Raw genomic sequence first — 16,898 nt, 5'->3', positions numbered from 1 at the left:
GACAGTTTCTATTGGTAAGCACAGTAAGCTGCAGGAAAAAGTTGCCTGGTATTGTGTTGGTCTGCAAGCTCTTGAAGGATAAGAGGTTGTACAAACATCTGTTAGGAGCAAGTTAACTTACACAACCCTCTCCTGGAGAAGTGCCCTGCACAATCTCGTGGATTCTCTTCCTATTCTACAGATTTATATAGAAACTTGAAATTAATCTAATGGTAATTAAAAAGAACTTTCACATATACTTGACCCTCACTAAAACCACTTAGGAATTTCCCACAAAACTGAAAGCCTTTTAAAAATCCAGGATGTGTGTGAATTATTGACTCCTCTCTAATGTGACAGAATTTTCTGTTATAATGCTTTCTCCACAAAGAAGTCAAATGCCATTTGTAGTGAAACATGCAATTTCAGATGAAAATAACAGAATGAAACAGCATCTTAATATCTTAGCTCCCCTTAATGAAAAAACCCCAAAACTTGGTTTTGTCAGACTCTTGGCTCTTTACTGGAATTGCAGGAAAATCCAAGAAACTTTAATCTGTCCAAAAATCACAGCAAATCAAAGTTGAAAAAATGGTTCCTCTAACTGGATGATTAAAGGCTCATCAGGAGAGCTTCAGGAAGCAGGTATAATTTTTTACTACTAGAAACAAATAATTCCATTTTTGTAATTGATTTTCCAATTGGACTTGTAAAAGAATAACATCTCATAACTCAGCCTTAAGAATAAATCTTCTACCTCCTACTTTATATGAGGACAACAGGATGAGACATGATCTCTTTCAGTCCCACAGATCTATATTATTAGGCTATGAGGTAACGACAGGTACAAGTATTCAGCAGATGTGTGGGCTCACATGATAAGGCACCCCCTTTTTGATACCAAAGCATTTTAAACAAATTTAAACAAAACATATTCTTCCAAAAAAAGAGACAATGTACTTTTTCCTTCGTTAAACCTATGAAAAATGTGCCAAGCCCTGAACTCCTGCAGTAACAAAAGTATTATTTGCTACTGTTATACGGATCCTCACATTTTTTTCCTTCATGCATTGCCTATTCTGACCAGATGCAGAATCAGCAAAACAAATTCATAGCATCACCAACCTTTGTTGTCTGCAGCTATAAATCCAAGAATGTTTTCATGGCGTAGCATAACTGTCTGATAAATTTCTGCTTCTCGAAACCATGACCGTTCCTCTCTTGAAGAGAAGATCTTCACAGCAACTTCTTCTCCTCTCCACTTCCCCCGCCAGACTTCTCCAAAGCGACCCTTACCAATGCTTTCTTGAAGTACTATAGTTCTTGCAATTGTTCTTTGCACAAGTAAAGGTAAACCTAAAAAGAAGATTTTACATTTGCTTTAAATATGACTCTACAGAATTAGTATTTATCCCACACACTGAATATGAGATCTTATTTCTATTAGGGCATTTCTCTTAAAATCTTAGAGAGTATGTTTATTCTAACTGCTTGTTGAGGACTGCTAACAAGCACATAGGTAAGATTCTGCCTTCACCCTTAAAAGGCCAGCTAACAAGTAAGTACTCATGGAGATTATGCTACAAACTACTATGGTTGTCAAAAGCACAACAGAAACTTCCTTTCAGTTAGGAACGCTGTTACTTGCTGAGCCATAAAGTTTTATTTAAATGCAAAAAAGAAGCAATGATGAGGCAGTCAGGACCAGGTTTAGGGCTTACTTTTGGGTTGCTTGTTAGTGATGAAAGTGAGTTTTTTCTTTATTTTTGCAAAAAGGATCTGCCCATAACTCTCCTGGCACTTTTGCTACTGGTTAATTTACTTGGCTTATCACTAGATAGTCCATTTCTAAGTTAGTTAAACCACACTTATCAGCAACACCGACTGCTGAAAACCCACACCCATTTGGATTTTGGTGTGCCAACAGCATCTTAGTAATCCCGAGTCACTGTAAAATAGGAAAACATCCTTGTAATGCAAGCTTTCCGCTTTACAGGCCATTCTTGTGCATCTCACTGTAACTATAATTGAGAAAAATGTTTACATTCATCAAGGTCTTACAGCTTTGGAACATTTACATGCTTTCAACACAGATTACCTCTTCAGTACACTTCAGTAATTTTATACAACAAGCAGCACTGGCATCCCTCAACCAGGCTGGGTTTTTGTTTATTTTAAATCTTTCCTGTTGTAACTGCAGGGCTTGTCACTAGACTCCACACTGACACCACACTGCAGGATGAAAACATCAGCCAGGTTATCTGCTTACGATAAGCTCTTTTGGTATAGGATTATTTCACTTTAACCAAACACTTTACAAAGTAATCTGTTATTCCATAATCACTGTTCCAATATCTGACAGAACACCTGCATTTCCTTATGTTATAGGAAACAAATCCCAACTAATAGCTCAGATAATTAATTCTTGTCCACCTTCGGACAATCTTTGCTAACAGCCGCACTAGAAGAACATCTGATCTGGTTGGAAGCATTGCCACACTTGTGTCTCAGTCTGAAAAGAGCAAATTAAAACACTGAGTGTTCAGAACAGCTCCTCAAAAATTCTAGACCTACAGGAATTCTCTGCATGGTCTATGCTGACAACATACCTACACAAAGACAGGAAGGGAAAAAAATGCACACTATACCAATTTAATCATTGTCAGGTGTTGTAATAATGTCTATTGAGCAAGTTAAAACTTTTACTGTAACAGTCCTCAGGTAATTGTGCTGCATGCCCAAACTATAGAGGCTCTTCTGAGAAGCCTAACCTTCATTCCTTATGGAGAGACTTTTGAAATGCAGAAGAGGCCAGATGAAAACAACACAGGACCAAACTGAACTGTGATAATGTGAAATTTTACTTGATTGGCCAGAGAAAGCTTCTTCCTTAGAATTTTTGCACTACTGCAAAATCTATAAGCATATGTCAAGTACAAGCTGATTCTGTGCCCCTGAAATGGGTGATAGGCCATAGAGTTGTATCAGAAAACTGTCTGTATATTCCCACTTTCAGATGCACTGCTCTCGACCTGCTGCACCTTTTATAGACATCTCTCCTTATTTAACATATATGTCCAAGGATATCAGCTAAACATATACTAACCTCTAAACCTTCTAGACAGAATGCATTTCAATTTCACATTACAAACTCCCATTCAGCAAGTCAGCATGTCACTGTAGGATAAAAACCTTACTGTGATCTATCCACTTACTCCTATATTTATTTTTACAATATTTACAAGATCCAACTTGCTTCTTGTATGTCTGAAACTAATCTTTCCCTTACTACTGCTTCTTCTAGAAGATTGGAATCCATATTTATCTTGCATTCATAGCAATTCATTACAGACTTTCTGTTGGAACTGAGCAATTTCCTCATTTTGCTATAGAAGACACACAACTCCGTATCACCAGGAACTTGAGCAACTGCTGTACTGTGAACCAGACTGCCTGAAAAGTATCTCACAGGAGATAGCTACAGCCTCAGCCTTTCACATACACATTGGGCACAACTGTACTCCATGCTCTCAGACACACCTCCTTTTAACTGTGCATGAAGAAAGATGATAGCCTGTTTGCCAATCAGGAGAACAAGAAAATTTGAGCCCATATTAAATTAAACAGCAGCTCAGTGTCTGACACCTTGAATTTAGGTAATCCTTGACACCATAGTCACCTGACTTATTCTTGAAACCTTCATCATAATTTTCTTATATCATACAGTATCCTCAATCCTTCTGAAAATCTAACAAAAAAAGAAAGTTAGTTTTCTTTTTCATATATCAAGTGTACTCTGATTAGTTTAGTGACTTTCTAATGCATAAGGAGTTTGTAACTAAATTGGATAATTCAGGAAGTAAGTTCTAGAGCACTACAGGAAGCCAACAAAAGTGGCAGCTAGAACTTTGTTCTTGTTCGTAAGTCTCCACACGTAAGACTTCCTCTGATGAGTAATAAAAAAAACCAACATTCCATGAACTGTGAAAAATCTTATTCCCTTCAAGTTTATGAATTGCAAGATTTTTAGTTAAAGTTTTTAAGGAGCTTTATAGTCACTTCAGCTGACTCAACTTTGCATTGATTTCTGTGACCCTTTAGATTTCTAAATAGCTGAAGTTCCTGCTGGAAGTTCGCCTACCAATACTATCCAAAGCTTCTCCTTGTTGTAGGCAATTCTTCCTACTCCCTTGTAACTAAGTGACTTCGTCATTTGGGAGTTAAGACAGTAGCAGATGGGCATCCCCATCTGTCATTACAATATGTAGTTGATATTTAGAGATCTGCATCATGATATGAAAATCATTCTCAGCTCCAAGAGGCTTTGAAATCCTTCTCTTAGAAGCTGTAGCTTTGCCAGAATGGTCTATTTTAGATGTTTCATTAATGCCTTTCATTAATGCATTTCAGGTCTTGTTCATCATGGAACAGCATGGCAACACTAATGTTAAGTCAAGACCAAATAATTAATAGCAGCTTACTATTCATCATTGCAACAAATGAATCCTCCTCCCTCTTGGTCTGAATAGGAAGCTCATTTTTAGAGCTCTGATTATTTCTCTCTTTTATACACTTCTCATCAGAGAATACTGAATTAACAAAATTGGTAGAATCCTTTTTATTTTTTATGAGCTCTTCTGGTTTCTCAGCATGAATTTAAGAGTAGAATGTGGCTTTTGCGTCACCAAACAAAACACGTTCTTAGCTGTGTCTCTTGGGTCTGGATTATTTTGCCTGTTTTGTACACTTCCATTGTGTTCAGCTCTAACTCTTCTCCCTTTGGAGACCCTTTTCTCTACCCCCAGTTTATTCCATAAAGGTACAAGTCTTCTCAACTTTAAATGTGCGATACCCAAAGTCTGGATTAAAATACACATTTAAATGAGATTCAAATGCTGTAGGCATACTTCAGGGGACACAAAAGTTATCAATTCAAGTACTAGGGCACCATGAATTTGTATAGTCATTGACTGACTAATTCTGAGACAAAGTGACACAAGTCATTGCAAATACACACAATGTCAACAAACAGTACAGAAAGTAAGTACCTGAAGCATCTCCTATTTCACTGTCATAATCAAAGCAAAGTAGAGAACACTAAATAAGGCTAATACTGGTCTTATAAACAGCTCAACAACATGGAACTCACTGCAGCTGAAGTTAAAAGATTCCTTTTAAGGAAACATTCAGCCTAGTTTTACAGCCTTTCAAGCATAAAAGCAAATTAGTGAAGAGGCTCCCTTAGGGATAAGTCAAATTCAACCATATTTGCTGGTTTTGCTCCTTGGATGCACTCACCAGTAGCCAATGCTCAAATACCATACTAGGTCAGATGCTCTGGGAGTCTACACCAGCCTGAGTGCCCTGAACTCAGCTGTGAAAGCTTAGCAATTCCCTAGCATGCTCCTTTTACTTAAAAAGTAATTTGCACATAGGCAAGGGAAGGGTCAGTAGTTTCTAGCCATGTGCTCAAGAGGAATAATCATAAGTTTCTTCTAACTTGGATTCTCTGCTTTTCAAGAGCTTATTCTGAAGGAGTACTTCCAGAGTTCTCAAACAAAAAGAGAGGTTCAGAATCATCACAGGTAAGTAGGCCAAAAGAAAAAACAGAGGATGATTCCTGATAATGAATGAAAAGACTAATTAACAAATAATTTTGAATTTTAATTAGAAATTATTTTCAGCCTTCCTTAGGAAAAGTCTAGATCTGCAGACATTCAGTAAGATTGTCACGCTTCTAATAGTGTAACAATCATATATATCACATTTTCCTGGATTCCACGATATGTAAATCTCTGACTACTGTCTATCCTTCCTAGAACAAGCAAAACTGGAGACCTAAGTCCAGCATTTGCATTTATCAAGCTCTAGCCCAATACATTGGAAGTTCTATTAACCACTTTCATTATCTGACTTAGCTACTTCCGCAAGTAAATGAGAAAATTGATATGAACATAAATTACTAAAACTCCAGTTCTAACCAGAAAACAACTTACCCTTACCAGGATCAAATCTTATTGAACGCACAAAAGCTTTCTCAGCTGAAACAATGACCTACACATGTAGTGCAAACTCACCTTCTTTAGAAAAGATATGACTAAAATGAACTTTTGATTTAGATTTTAAACATGTTCAGGAAGTTACAATAATTTTATTTGACAAAGCAACGGACTCTAAACAGTTTTACCAGTTACTGTCCTTGGAAAAGAAAAACAACCTAGATACTTGGGTTTTGTTGTTTAATTTTTTTCCAGTTCCGAGAAAAAAAAAAAAGGATGCAGCAATTGAGAATCAGTCTTTCTTTGTAGAAAGTGTTCTGAAAGGGCATCGTTGTTTCAACACATAGGTTTGAAAGTAGTAGGAAATATTTTCAGTATTAAGTTACTTACATTTTATATAGTAGAAGGTTGGTAAAAGGTTGCAGTACACAAACTGATGTCTCTCTCCCTAACATGGACCAAAAATGCATTAATTTATGCAATGATTTACCTGGCATATCATCCCCTAACAACACCTATTAAACTACATTTTTATTTCAGAGACCACCATAATCCTATGAGCAATTAATGGTCAGTTACAATAGCTGAAACTCTACGCAGTGAACAAATCAATGCTTCATCTTCTCAGAGCAACACCTCTTCAAGTCAGAATTAAAACAAAAAACTGCAAAATAAAGGGACAGACATTCTTCAGACATGGTCAGCATACTGCATCCATTCTAAACACAGAAATGCTATTTGCAATTGAAAAATATCTTCTGTAAGGGAAGAACCGTCTAAAATATTAACTCACAATATTCTTCATACACCAATAGCTACAATTTTTTGTTTTCAATTGAAAGCTAAAAAATGCCCTTCACAAAATTATCTAAAAACCACAGAAAATGGTTGCGTAGATAGGCAGTACAGAACAAAAAAGCTAAGTGACAGGTTTACAGAACACACAACATTTACAATAGATGACTGTGATATTTCCTGATTATATAATTTATATAAATCAGCCTACTTTGAGAATAAGGAAGGGCAGTAACAATTCAGTGTTTCTTTTTATTCACTTATTTCCATACATTGAATCTTCACTGATGTTGACTGAACGTAAAGGAAATTGCTTTTCTAGTATTTTCTCCAGTTAATTAGAAGTTTAAGTATATTTGACAATACTAAAAAAACTAGATGTCTTACAAGGCTCTTAAGCACAAAGTAATTACTACTAGAGGTGTCACATTACCTGACCCAGAACCTGAAGTTGTCATATCATAAATTAAGTCCTTTAAAGTGGTTCCTTCTGATATAAAGGGACGATCCAATGAAGGGTCTTCTTCACTTGGCACACGATGATGAATTACAGTACGATTATGACAAAGGTATAGAATCAACATCAGCGAAATGCAGACAAAACATACTGGTCCAGCAATGACAGCAGCCAGTTCCACAGGTCCTAGATTAGAAGCTGGTTTTTCTGGAGTAGGGCCTGAAAGTTAAAATAAAAGAAAATGATAAAACCCATTAATTTCCATTTTTTCTACTAAACTTCTAGTATCCCATAGCAATACTCAAATTATTTTAATGCATTTGTTAAAACTTTTGCACAGTAACTTTTTTCAGAATTAAAGTACTAAAAAGGACAAAAGCAATGTGCTTATTTACACTTTTTATTTAAGTCTTCAAAACTGTCCCTAACATCCATATCCAGAAGATAGATCTTGTTCAAATATCATGAAATTGTCTTTACAGAATCTAAGGTGTACTTTAGGCCTTCAAATTTACCTACACTTCCACTCTTACAGAATGTTGTTTGAAAAAATGAAAAAAAAAAAAAATCAAACAAACCAAAGAGCAAGAATCCCAAATCCCTTACCTGGTGTTGGAATTGGAAGTTCTACTTTATTGCAGAGAGGTGTGTTACAGCAATGAGACACAGTATGGACTCCATCTCTAGTGGAGGGCGAGCAAACAAATGGCCTGTCTCGGGGAATCAGATCAATTTCTGCTATACACATACTGTTGCGCATTATTTTGTCTGCAGTTCGTGTTACTGAGGCAAAACATACTCCATCTGTCATACACGTAAAGTTGTCTTTTGTACATAGCTGGCAGTAACACTCCAATTCTGTATTGAGAAAAAAGCATTAATGTTAGTATTGGTACATGTTCTGAGCTGAGAAGCAATTTAAATGACTAAAGAAATACAAATTCAGAGTGCTAGGAGGCTCTTTTGGTTACATAAACGCAGAACAGCAACACTAAAAAAACAACAACGCTACACGACCTTTTCATGGGACAATAAAATTGGGAGAGGAGCAGAAGAAAGTAAATTTTAGATCTGAAGTCCTCTCTCTTTACATAGTAATGTATTAAAAGACAAAGGCTAAAATCCTAGCTGTTCCTCCAGGCACCACTGCAGTTCCTCCTACAAAAATTCTAGACTTTCAAAACAACGCTGCATGAAAGTCTGCTATTTTCAAACCAAATATAAATAATGCCATTTTTTTGACAGTAAACACAGGTACAGCTCAAGTAAGCGACAAATAGGATGCTGCTAGTTACCCAGGATTAGTATGTTATGCATTACTTGATGGTTTCCATTTTGTGCCAAAAGGGCAAATACCAGCTTAATCCTCATTAAAAACCAAACCCTGCACGATCCTGTCACAGAAGCAGAGTGTGGTTTAGATTTGTTATTTATGAAGCCACAGGAAAACACTCTCTTACATTCCTGAAGGTGTAAAAAAAAAGCTATCAATTGCAGTAGTAATAGAGAGGGCATGGGGAAGGAAGCAGCAATGACAGGCTAATCACCCTATGATGATCAGGTTTCATTCTTCACATTGCAGAAGTTCTTGGAGAAGGAAGACTACTACTTCTAGGCTCTTTCTGCACTCCTTCCTGCATTTACACCAAAGCCATGCAGAAAATAATGCAGGAGTATTGAAGATGGAGGGAGAGACCCAACTTCCTTGTTCAGCATCTGACTCCGTTTATTCACTCCATCAATCACTTTTTATAACCGTGTTAATTAAGTTCATGCATATTGCAAAATCTGAGCTCCTGACAGGCTGTAGAGAAAACTTCAGCTCCTCCTTTTGTTTACAATACCTGAAGTTATTTTACTGAAACAAAGATCAGTGTTCCCACCATAATATGAAGGGTTCTCAAAACCTTCATATCTATTCCCAGACTGGGCGTCTGCTCCCAGTAGCAGCCAAGGACAGAATGGTCAGAAAATCTTGTTCTTTATGTAAAAGGTGGCTGAGAACCTAATTATTTACAGGATCAAGCCTGGGAAAGGCTGCTTCACAGCAAGCTTCTATCTTTTCTTTAAGGCATGCTTGAACCAGGCTCTCCACACAGGAGCAACAATGAAAGTATCAATACATCTTGAGTCCACCTGTTCAACCGTGAAGAGCAAAAGCTGGCCTAGAAGTTGTGTACGTCCACACAGAAACATTAAAATAGAGAACTTAAACAAATTTTAAATCTTCAAATTTATGATCAAAACCCAAAAAAAGTCCTGAGCCATAAAAATAGACTCTTTCAAGGCTACATACAAAAACTCACACCAAAAGAATGAGGATTAACAGGTGTCAATCAAAAGGTCCCCCAAATCTGAAATCTGGCATTTCATCTAAATTCAAGAGTTTAATATAATCACATGGATTGCCTTAGATTTTGCCTCTCTGTCACTGGTTATCATGGATTTAAATAAATGGCAGTCTGATCTCAAATACATATGTATGTTTCTCAGGATTCAAACTTTGAGATTACATTCTCTTAAAACATCCCCTTCCCCCAAGATTTTGAATCAAACCATATCACTGCCAATCATCTTCTACTATTACTGAAGAGATTTGATCAAATTCTTTAGGACCCCCTTTCTATAGAAAGATAACCCTGTTTCAGAGAGATTCACCAGCACACAGACCAGTGGGAAAAAGAGAGGAAGAAAACCCTACAAATGGGATTAGATTTTTTTTTTTACTATGAAGACTGTTGAAAAAAATAATTAGAAGGTAGATGAAATGAAAACTGGCATTCAGGAAGGTAAAGCTTAACAGCACCACTTTTTGCACATCTTTCCCTGCCTCATAAGGGAAGTAAGGAAAGTCTTATTATTCAGTTTAACAACAAGAAAATTTAACATTTTCATGTTGCTGGCCCTTTGATAATTTTTGCCTGAACAAATGTGTTTCAATCTATCCAAACCATTAAAAATTTCCTAAAATATTTACACACACTATTTCTTTCAACTCTTCAAGTGAGCACACCTTTATCTCACTTGCTTAATCCACGACTTTTTTCTACTTAAACAATAATTGTCGCTCATCACAACAGCACATGCATCTGAATGCCTACAGCAAGAGACAGATATTCGGTCAGACATATTTACATTGAGTCACTGTGCAGAGGCCAAGTTACTTGAAGTGAAAAATTACATTTGGGTTGCCCTTGTTACACTTCCTCATCTTGTGAAACTGTAGAGACACACTGTTCCAGCCATGACTAAAGAAAGCATTTTGTGCCCTATCTTCCTCATTCACTTTGTTCCCACCTCTCTCTTGCTATAGAATACCCACTTAGTGCAATTTCATAAAATTTACACTTTTGTTCTGGTTTGATGTCACTATCTTCTCGTCTCCTGACAGGGCACAATTCACTGTCACACACATCGGAATTATTTCCTCGGCATAAATAAATCACTACTCCCTTCTGAAGCTACTCTCCCCCTCCCATAAGAGGGGAAAACAATGCCTAATCAGCCGAATAGCAAAGCTTCTAGGAACACAGGTTTTTGCTGCTCTCTAGTGGACACACTCTTAAAAAAACCCAATAAACCAACCAACTCGTTAAAAATGCTTCAGGCCCCTTCCTACTCTGGCCACTTAACAGTTCTTTATGCCTTCCAACTCGAGCAAGTAACAGTAGATCTTCCACGTTTTAGTACAAGGTAGACTAATTCAGCATCTTCAGCAACAATCCATACCAGGAGGCAAAAATAAGGAGTTGGAATATCCTTGCCCATGTCTCATTCTCCAGTTATCTGCGTGTAAAGAACAAACTACAACTACATGAACGCATAATAGATGTTATTAAACATCAGCATGAGGAGTCAAAGACCAACTGTAGTTAAATAATTTAATTCCTATAAACAAATGTTTTCACTTATAACTGATAGAGAAGAAAAAAGAATCCCATATTGTTGTCCTCTTGGAGATAGAATTATTTGCTTTTCATCCAAGTAGTCTCTGTTATTCTCAAAGAAACGTTACAGTAACTTTAAAAACTCAGATAGAAACCAGTCAGATCGCCATACTCACTTGAATGAATACATACATTTCTAGTATGGAATGATAACAGAAAGGGATGAGAAACTGAGAACTCTGATGTAAGCTGATCTTCCAGAGCCAGTAATCTCCCAGGTAAAACACATTTCAATGCATTTGGTAAACACCGTTTAAATCTACTACCACAAAGAGCACTTTCACAACTACTGAAGAAGCATAAAAAAGGTTTTAATCAAGCCTGTCCTCGGCAGAGAACTATTTTTTAAAATTATTATAACAGTTTTTGGATGGAACTACTAGCATGAAACTCCACTACCAACTAGTGAAAGTTCATGTTTGTTTAAATGATACAAGGTTGGGGAAATGACAGTACAAACAGCTAAACAAATGCACTGGAAGTCACACAGACAATCAGGGACATAGCCAAGAGCAGAAATTGGGTCAACACAGCAATGTAGTTGTACATTACATTTTGGTCACTGCACCATTACCACTCTACATAGTAATGTCTGCTTTTTGAGACTGACTATCCTAAAAGAAACAGTGAGACAACACTGTTCTGAAAGTGGGGGTGTGTGCATTATGACAGTATCATGTCATACAAGTACAGCATTTCTCATATCTCATACCACAAGATGAATATCTTGTGTTGAATACCATTACCTGTGTAGTTGCTCAGACTCTGAGTTTGACAGTTTTGCCTTTCCTTTACCAAGTCTCTCTTACATGAATGTTATAGTCTGGAAAGCCCCCAGTGAGGGTAAAGCAAGCTGCCTGCATAAATGAAACACTGAAATTATGCAGCTTGACAAGACCTAAAATCAGCCGGCTCCCAGGAGCTCAGGTATTAATACTATATACAAAATGTGAACAGAGAATTAAGTACACTCTATCCACTTAACTTTTACAAATCTGTATCCAAACCAGACTGTTACCTACTGAAATAGTCTTTTTTGTATCTGCTGTCTTTCTGACGACAGAAAATTGCAGAAAAACCTTTTTTAGTTACATAAAACACATTGAATCCCTATGCAACGCTTGTTTACATCCTGCATCACTACTTCAACCAGACAGTTTAGCACAGAACAGCACCTTCAGCCAAAGAATTCTTAGTTGGAAATTGTAAGTTGAGACATCGTCTTCCAAAGGATGCTAACATGGAGCAGTACAGAAGTTAAAACTTGTGAGGTGATCTAAAAACCCTCAAACTCGCATCTTATTGCAAAAAATTAACAATTTCACAGTTAATACTTTAATAATATATATCTTTGCTTTACAAATTTAAAAAAAGACAAATAGTTGCAACACCCAAAAGCAACATTTTGCTGAAAAGCCACTTCTCTTGGGATATTATAAATGTTCCTACATGCAAAATACAAATTTTGAAGCAAAAACTTCACCAGAAAGTAGAACTTCATCAGAGGAGCAATCACAATTCTTGGTTCCACAAGATGCAGAAGCTCAAGGGATAAAGGAGCAAGGCTATGATGTGCAAGAGACAAAACCAGATTTTTAGGGATATGAGCAAGAGGGCTGTAGGGTTCACTGGCTGGTCTTTCCCTGTCCAATAAAACTTTCCAAAGGAAAAAGAGCATAATACATAACAGTGCAACAGTCAGCTTCTGAGTCCGTAATTCAGACAATCCCATCAAACAATGCACCTAACTCATCTATGAACTCTTTTAGCTCAAGATACAAAAAGGTTTGGTTCTTAAAATATCTGAGACATAGGTACAGTTTTCAAAACCACAACAGTTCATGACCTTCACTAACACATTTTTCTCACAGAGGCACTAATTAAGTTTCACTGTTGTAAAGTAACAGCACTGGGTACCAAGTTTTCAGGAAAACTTTCACATAGATTTCATCCATGTTTGTTAAACAAAATTTCCTTCCTGCAAACAGCAGGTCTTGTCAAACAAAGTGATGCACTCAAAACAGACAAACTACTATTAAGTACCCACAACTCGCAAGTAATGATAGAACCTTGTGTAAAATCCCAATTTGAAAAAAGTGGCATTTTATTCCCTGTAAAAATGTAGGTGCCAAATGGCACATTTAGTTTTCTTGTCCTCTTTCCAAAATACTACCCAGAGATATGTTCATCTCTCTCAGAGCATGACAAAGTAACAATTTGTTTCTTCTTCGGTAGAAGAATGCACTTAAAACAACCAAACTAACTGGAGAAAGCTAAAATTAAAAGCCCAGATAATAATTTCACAAGCATTATGAAAACAGAAAGATCTTTACTTGTACTTTTAAATTTATTCCACCATATCAATCAGATTGCTATCTTTGTTTGCAGTTAGAAGCAATTGTCTGAATACAAGAGTTTCCAAGTGGTGACTTCCCAGAAGTTCAAAAGACCAAAGACTATGGCCTACACAGTGAAAACCAGAAAGCTTAGTTTCAGACTCTCTTAAAAATTAAGGCTGCTCTACTGTTCAGCTAGCTGCTGGGATTCATTACATGCCTGACCTCTGTATAAACCGTTTCGCAAGTCGACTCATCCACACAGTAACATCAGCACATTGCAGAACAGCCCCAGCAGAGGCAATCAGAAAATGCCCAACTTCGGTCAACCCACAATAAGAAGTACCAGTAGCCAAATCATACCCTGAATTACTTTATCAACTTTGACCACAATGTTCAGGCAAATTAACTGCCTTACCCATACCAGGGCCTCTGGATGAGTTATGGATCAGGAACCCTGGATTTCTCCCAATTCCATTGAACATAGAGGATTTCTCTTTTTTTAAACAAAAGGTAGTATGCCATCATTTCCACCCATAAGGTTTTGTATAGAAGTCTGTTGCCTTGTTTTCACACAAAGCTTTTAGACCTCAATTTCATGCCTCAGATTAAGGGAAAACTGTTGATTGATGGGAGGCAGTAAAAGGGAAAAAGTTCAAAGCTCAAATGGAGCTAAAATTTCCTTCAACATCTAAACTGAATGTGTTATGTAAGAAAGCTTTAAATTATTAAAGCCTGCCTCACCTTTTCAAGAATACAAGAGCAACCCATGGGTAACTTAAGCTTATTTCACTGTTTCCACATCAGAGAACTTGCACTGTCTTCAGTAAGAATATGGGTGATTAGCACTACATCTTAGTACAGCAAGTGATGCTTTAAGTAACTTTTTTTTTTCAGCATGAGTACCATTTTAGATTGAATTATGTACAGCATGGTATAGATCCAGACTGAGGGATGTCTCAAAGCTGTAACTGAAAAAAGTTGTGGTGCTGCTACACTTCCTCTTTAAAACCCAAAGCAATATACAATCTATTAGGGCATATGTCCCAAACTGCTAACCGCAGAATAACCTGCACATTTAAAAAAGCCAAAACGTAAAAAAAAACCTATCCAAATCTTGTATTTATGAATACTGTTAAGCACTCCAATGTTTCATGCATTAGCTCTGCAACAGCATAGCTCTGATATCAAATCTCTCACGCAAAAAACCACAGGTTCAAGAAACTGGAGGAACACAACCGTTTCGCTGTCAATATGCACCCAAAGATTTAATTTTCACACGGCTCGATCCTCGCCGAGCACACAGGCAAGGGCATGCTGGACCAAAAGTTCACCTGTCCCCCCCACCACCGCGCCAGCGGCACACGGTACTGCGGCGTGCAGCACAGCGGGGGCAGCCCCTTGTCACCTCCTCCGCGACGTGGGACACTCAACACGTCTCTGCGCCGGCCGCTCCTGCCGGCCACGGCTGCGAGCGCCCTGCGGCGGCCCGGGGCTGCCGCTCCTGCCGCTACACCTCGCCCGGGAGCCGGGGGGCTCTCAGGGGCTGGCGGACGTCCACCAGCTCCAGGTATCCAAGTTGCCTTCGCGAGCCAAGGCCACACGCACCCACCCGGGATAGAAAGTTACCGAGGGCTGACACCGCCCGAAGCGCTGCTCAGCGGGGGCGAAGAAGTAGCGGCGGGGGCCGAGGGAGCCACCCCCGCCGCCCCTGCCGCGGAGCCGCCGCCGCTCTCGGCCAACAAAGGGCCGACCGGTCCCCGCCGGGCTCGGACACCGGGGGTGGGGGGGAGGTGACTCCGCCCCAGCCGGCCCCTCCGCCATGTTGTTGAAAGGAACCGGCGGGGACCCGCCGCCCCCCGCCGCTCTCCTCACGCACCCCACCCCGGGCGCCACCGCCGCACCCGCTGCCTCCCTCCGCTCCCGCACCCCCCGCGCACTCACCGCCCGCCGCGGGGCAGAGCAGCGCGGCCACAGCCAGGCACAGCAGGGCCCAGGCACGCCGCCGCGGCCGGCGAGCGGCCGCCGCCATGTCCCGGCCGCGTCTCCCCGAAGCCGGGATCCGCCTCGCGACGCGCGCCCGCTCCACCCGCCCGCCCAGCGACCGGCGCGGCGTTCGCGCTGCGTGCGCCCTCCCGGTCCGCTCCGGCAGCGAATGCCGCCGACGCGGCGGCGGCGGCGCCGCCTGATTGGTCACCGCAACCCGGCCCCGCCCCTCGGCGGCCGTGGGCAGCCCCGACAACAACAGGCGGCGAGAGTGGGGCGCGACCCGCGCTGCCGCGGGGCGGGGCCGCGGCGCCCCCTTCCGGCGGGGCGGGGCCGGTGGCATCCCGGTGGGGTGTCGGTGGCAGAGCTGCCGCTCTGTCCCCTCGGCGCGGATCCTGAAGAGACTCGGATGGCGGGCTTGGAACTGCCCTGTCTCTGGGCGTTCCGAGAGCGCTCGGGCGAGCGGCTTAGGCGCTGCCAGCAGCTGGGGAGGGGGACCCGCTGGCAGCACTGCCTTGCGGAGCCCCGGGAGCACCGGCCCCGCTGGAGGACAGGTGGAGGGAGAGTCCCTGTGGGCAGCCCTCGAGTTGTCTCCGGAGCGGAGAGAGGAGCGGTAGCGGAGGAATTTGTCCTCCCGGGAGACGCTACGGGTGGGCAGGCGGAGCGTGCGGAGCCCCGGGCCGGTCGCTGCGGGCCCGCGGCACAGCGGGCAGCGGCCGCTCCTTCCTTCCCCGCGCTCCCGGCGGCTCCCGGCGGCACGGGACAGCCCGGCGCTCCCGCGGCCAGTCCTGCGGCCGCTCCGCCATCCCGGAGCGGAGGGTTTGCCCTCCCGCAGCAGCGGGAGCCGCAGCGCTGAGCCCACAGGCTTTGTCCCCGTGCGAGGGGAGAGCGGTGCCGGGCGACAGGTGTGGCTGCCAGCTTACGGCACAGTCTGCACGTAACTTCAGGAGGTACCTGGGAATTGGAAGCAAACTCGCGCAGTCCAAATACCCTAATACAGAGTTACATCTTGAATCTTGAAACATGGGGCAACTAGGATGTACCTCGTGAAGAAAATGACCGTGACTGATGTTGGCACTTCTATCCACAGCTTTATTAGCTTTGCATGGGTGGCAGAGCAGGAGGAGAGGCTTTCCTCTTCCCTTTTGGGATCAGGTAACCACTCTCCCAGCAGTTACCTCTTGCTCTGGGAATCCACCCGCCACACCAGCTCCAGTATCTGACTGTGGTGTCCACATCCTGAATCAGTGTAGAGGGTATCAGCATATGGTTTTATACTCCCTTTGTGGCTTGTTTTGCATGCAGTGTGACCCTCCCATCATAGGCCAAGTCACGAAGATCAGAGATGTTTTTCCACATTACTTGCAGTTGCTGTTGCAAGCCCTGTGCACTATCTCTG

At 41.0% G+C, this 16,898-nt stretch overlaps 1 protein-coding gene across 1 annotated transcript in view; it reads right to left on the bottom strand.

Moving 5' to 3' along the window:
• Nucleotides 1–15,694, bottom strand: part of TGFBR1 (transforming growth factor beta receptor 1) — a 36,497-nt gene extending 20,803 nt beyond the window's left edge. Inside the window, exons 1-4 of the mRNA XM_014275849.3 lie at nucleotides 15,458–15,694; nucleotides 7,837–8,088; nucleotides 7,207–7,449; nucleotides 1,105–1,335 (exon numbers count right to left, since the gene is read on the bottom strand). Of these exons, the coding sequence (XP_014131324.1) occupies nucleotides 1,105–1,335; nucleotides 7,207–7,449; nucleotides 7,837–8,088; nucleotides 15,458–15,545 (814 nt within the window). The 5' untranslated portion in view covers nucleotides 15,546–15,694. The remainder of the gene's footprint in view (nucleotides 1–1,104; nucleotides 1,336–7,206; nucleotides 7,450–7,836; nucleotides 8,089–15,457) is intronic.
• Between the last annotated feature and the right edge of the window lie 1,204 nt (nucleotides 15,695–16,898).

The sequence above is a fragment of the Zonotrichia albicollis genome, chromosome 1 (assembly GCF_047830755.1).
Source record: "Zonotrichia albicollis isolate bZonAlb1 chromosome 1, bZonAlb1.hap1, whole genome shotgun sequence".
Taxonomy (NCBI): domain Eukaryota; kingdom Metazoa; phylum Chordata; class Aves; order Passeriformes; family Passerellidae; genus Zonotrichia; species Zonotrichia albicollis.
Note: the sequence above shows the minus strand (reverse complement) of the source record. Positions and strands in the feature narration are given on the sequence as shown.